At 48.8% G+C, this 4,310-nt stretch overlaps 1 protein-coding gene across 1 annotated transcript; it reads left to right on the top strand.

Moving 5' to 3' along the window:
* Positions 1-925: 925 nt before the first annotated feature.
* Rhox9 (reproductive homeobox 9) lies at positions 926-3,777 on the top strand. Its single transcript, NM_001024874.1, has 4 exons — positions 926-1,015; positions 1,200-1,659; positions 2,284-2,329; positions 3,545-3,777. The coding sequence occupies exons 1-4, from the start codon at positions 934-936 to the stop codon at positions 3,638-3,640; spliced, it is 684 nt and encodes a 227-aa protein (NP_001020045.1). The 5' UTR covers positions 926-933; the 3' UTR covers positions 3,641-3,777.
* The last annotated feature ends 533 nt before the right edge of the window (positions 3,778-4,310 follow it).

The raw sequence follows: 4,310 nt of genomic DNA, 5'->3' as shown, positions 1-4,310 counted from the left end.
GAGCTCAATGGCATTTTTAAATTTGGGGAACATCACCCACTCTGGGGATTTCTCACAGTTTTCCTCAATTTCTCTCTTTCTTGGTAAAGCTTGTACCCAGAATTCCTTACTCCACGTGCCTTTGACCTTCATACCTGTGAGACAACAACTTTGGAGCCAGTACCCAAGGCAGATCGTTGGGACACCCCGGGTCCTTGGGTCAAACACAGCTAGGCACAGAAAGGTCTCTTCCCACGCAAACACTCCATGAGAATGAAATGGTGAACACTGGAGGGATTCAGCCCTGTTGGGAACACAGTCTCTCAGGACGATCTTGCCCTGACCTTCTGGAATATTTGGCACCACACAGAGCTATTCAGGGCAGCACGGTCAACCCAGGGAAAGTAAGATCGTAGTACACGATGTGGGTCATACAAGATGGAGTCTAATTTGTACCACTTTATTAGCGGGGGTGTCCTTGCCATTTGGTTTGAAGGGCATTTGTATAACTTAATAAATTTTAATTTATTTAATAATTTAATAAAATTGTTCGGTAGGGCCCAGTGGCCTGCTGAGCTTGAGCATGTCTTTGTGTTATTCCCTCTGAATGGATCTGAACCTTTCGGGCTTAACCAGGGCTACAAGTGTTCGCTAAGCAGCAATTTAGAGCCACGCGATCAGCACCCGCGCACACACTGGCTGCGTTCCATTTTTAAAGCACTCTGCTCTTCGTAGCGTATACTGCTTCGGCTTGTGGACCTCACGGAACAAGCCCACAGCCACTGAGACTGTGCCGGAAGCCAGGCTAGAATGTATCTCTGGACACACTGTAATGTGGGTGAGGCGCCTTCCGGGTCAAGGATCGGGGCAGAACTATATATTTTGGTGCCGGAACGTGTGGACACCAGGTTGGAAGCTTCTTAGGGAGCAAGGTCAGATCCAGTGATTTTCGCCATGGACACTCCTCAAGACAGCTGCCAAAGTTTCCAAAAGTCTCTGAGTCTGGGAGCTGAGGTGGACCCGGAGCAACAGCATGGTCAGTAAACTGGTTCTGACTGGACTTTGGTGAAATTCGGGGAGAAACGGTGGTAGAAAGAGCAGTGGACATGCACTTCAGTTCGGTTACCCAGCTCTGCTTGTGGTCCCTCTCCGGGCTTTCCAGAGATCCCTGGGCCATGAGGCTAAGATCTTTATCTCTGTGTCTTCTTTCTGTCTTTCAGGTGGGACTGCAGTGGTCTCAGAGGCTAGAGAGGTAGGAGACCAATCACAGCGTTTAGTGGGCGGGCTTGTTCAGGGTGGGCTTGATCAGGGCCAACCCACGCAGGGCCAGTTGGCTGGAGGCAACCTTCCTCAAGAAGAGCCTGCTGAGCTCAGTCTCGCTCAGGAAGCCACAGGAGTAGAAGAGGAGGGAGACGAGAAGGAAGAAGAAATGGAAGCAAGATATGCTGGTGATGGTGCTTACGGCCCCGAGGACAACAACGTCCAGCAAGAAGGTGACCAACACCCCAATGATCAAGAGCAGCCTCAGCAAGAGGCAGCCATTCCTGAGGGCAACAGGGGCCAACAGGCTGGGAACCGGCTGGTTCACCCGCGGCACACTCGCCCCAGGTTCACCCACTCTCAGCTGCGTGATCTGGAGCGCCTGTTCCAAGAGACTCGCTACCCCAGCTTGCGAACAAGGTAAGCGGATGGGCCTGCTTGGCGCCTCATTTATAGGTAGTGAATCCTGGTCCTTTGGCCCTGTCTGATTTCATGTAGAAATCATGGCACTGGTCCTGTACTGTCCCCATGCAATTAGTACCCGCCCTGCAATTACGATCGTCTGCCTGCAATTAGGACGGTCCGCCCGCAGTTAGATCAGGGAATAGGGATATGGAAGCTATGCGGACTGGAAACAAATGTGTTTTGTTGCCCTGTTCAAGATCGGGAGATTTAGACAATGCTTGGTGTTCTAAATGACTTTGCAGACCTATGGGTGAGAAGTCTGAGGCGTGGCCGGGAACAGCAGGAGGGATTCCACCTCGGGTTACACCTCCGCCATTGCTTTTCATCCCGCATGCGCTCTTTACTGACTTTTACATTTTCACTACACCAAAGAGGCATCTGTGTTTCTGGGGATACTCTTAAATTTGGTCCTTGAAAGGAACCCATTGCTAAAGCTAGGTTGAAGGTTACGAATAGTGACTGTAAGAAACACGTGCGTGCTCACCAGTGTGGACTGAAATATATAAAACCAAATAAGACCTGTCCTTACATACTTGATTTCCACCACAATGCCTAAATGTTGGAACTTTTTCCCTTTAGGAAGGACCTTGCACGATGGATGGGTGTGCCAGAATCTGATGTGCAGGTAAGAATTCAGGAAAAGCATATTTTATAGAAGGGCGCCACACCAGGTACTGTTGCTTTCTAGAATTGTAGCAGAAGTTGGACCCTGAAGTCGCCTCGAAATGCTGCGAGACGAGTACACAGCCAGGATAGGTTCAGAATGATACCAGGCCTCCATTTTCTCAGGCAGGAAATGCCAATTGGACCACCAGAAAAGCTAAGACCCTAAGGGGCTTTGTCTGTCCTTCAGGGGACTTGGTGTGTTCTTGAAGACCAGAAAGCTGTGCAGCCCACGTGCCTCACACAGGTGAAGAGACGATGTTCTTACACACTTTCGAATTCAGCACTCTCGATGTGTCAAAATATCTTCTCTCATAATTCCCCTTGTTCTGCTCTGTAAATGCCAGAGACCTAGCTTACTTCTAAAACCAGTATCCGGACCAGGGACCTCAAACAGCCTATGGCACATGTACCTGTTTTTAATTGGGTGTGCATCTGCACTCTGACCACCATTACACTCAACCTTAGCTTTTCCACACCTAATGCCCAAAAGAGGAAAGGCCTATAGTCATTATTCTGGGAACTCAGAAGGGAAGCACCAAGCAGGAAGAGGTGCCCTTTGTCTCATAAAATATGTGTTCTGGGAGCTCAAATAAGGCCAATACATTGGAACCTCAGCAGATTGCCTCTGGCCTTCCTAAGGTTGTTAAGTGGAGGGGGCAGGGTGAAGAGTTTTTCTTACTTTTCCACAGCAAGGACCAGGAACCACACCCATGAGCTACATGTGAATCCTTTCCTGAAGAAATGCATCAAAAATATCAATGATAGAGGAGAGCCAATGTTTTGGTCCCCTTCCGTGGTTGAAAGACTGGGTGTGGTGTCCCATATTCTAAGGGGCTTCTTGGGAGGATCTTTTCATTCTTTCCGTAAGAATGAACCCTGTTACCTCCAGCATACTCAATCATCAATACACCCAAGGAATCCCTTCAACTCCTCCTGGGGTTAGACCAATGAACAATTAGTTTCTGGGCATTCAAAAGATGTAGTGATTCTTCAGGGTGGGGGTGGGGGTGGCTCAGTGCAAGAGCATGGGCCTAGCACACACCAGGCCTTGGGATATGTTCAGAATACTGTCCCAACTGTTATTGAAATGAAGTGGGTGTATAGGCCTCCAGGATAGGTACATTAAAGATGATACTGTTCGCTGTACTAAAGCATCTCTGTCTCCTGCTTATAGGATTGGTTCCGGATGAGAAGATCTCTTTTCCGCAGAAACAGCAGACTGCTGATGTTCTGTGAACTTCCACCAATTCCTGAGAACAACCCTTCTTAAAGATTTTGGAGCAGCACTTGAGTGCCACCCCTGTCCCAGAGCCACATGAGGAAGGCTTCTTCTGAGCCACCCATAATGGCCATGACTACCTTTACTTCCCTACAGTTATTTGAGCAATAAAGACGTGGATTCTAAGTATGTTGGCTCCAGTGTCTTTGGTATTATAAAAATATGGGTATAAATATTTGAAGGATAGAAGTCACTCTCAGACGGGACACATAGGCAGAGTGACAGGGAGGCCTTGGTCGATGAAGGGACACTGGCAAGGTACAATCACTGCCAATGAGGGAACAAGTTATTATAAGAGGGGAAAGGGAAATCCCCTGTGAGAGGCCAGTTTGTTTCTAGACATGGCTGTTCCCAACCACACTCCACACTTGATCTTAGCCAAAAGGCGGAGGAGCAGCCACACTCCAATAAGCTCTCTATCCCCCCCCAGACAGTGTTGGAAATATCCATGGGGCTATTAATGCATAATAATGGTTCGATAGGCAGAAGGAATGGGACATTATATGTGCTGCCCGCCCTATCTGTGGACCTTCACGGCACTAGTGGAGCCATGCTGGCCAGAGGTCCTGTTGCTCAAAGGCAGAGGAGAATCTGTCCATGAAGGCCAGAGGGAGGTTTCTGTCTCCTTTCTTCCATTAGGTCTCGGTGGGGAGCATATGGT

This window comes from Rattus norvegicus, chromosome X (genome assembly GCF_036323735.1).
Source record: "Rattus norvegicus strain BN/NHsdMcwi chromosome X, GRCr8, whole genome shotgun sequence".
Classification (NCBI taxonomy): Eukaryota; Metazoa; Chordata; class Mammalia; order Rodentia; family Muridae; genus Rattus; species Rattus norvegicus.
Note: the sequence above shows the minus strand (reverse complement) of the source record. Positions and strands in the feature narration are given on the sequence as shown.

Bases quoted from the DNA above. Each gene is read 5' to 3' on its own strand.
- Rhox9 (NM_001024874.1), top strand. From the start codon at position 934: ATGGACACTCCTCAAGACAGCTGCCAAAGTTTCCAAAAGTCTCTGAGT. The intron at 1,016-1,199 runs GTCAGTAAACTG...TCTGTCTTTCAG, and splicing joins GGACCCGGAGCAACAGCATG to GTGGGACTGCAGTGGTCTCA. The intron at 2,330-3,544 runs GTAAGAATTCAG...TCCTGCTTATAG, and splicing joins TGCCAGAATCTGATGTGCAG to GATTGGTTCCGGATGAGAAG.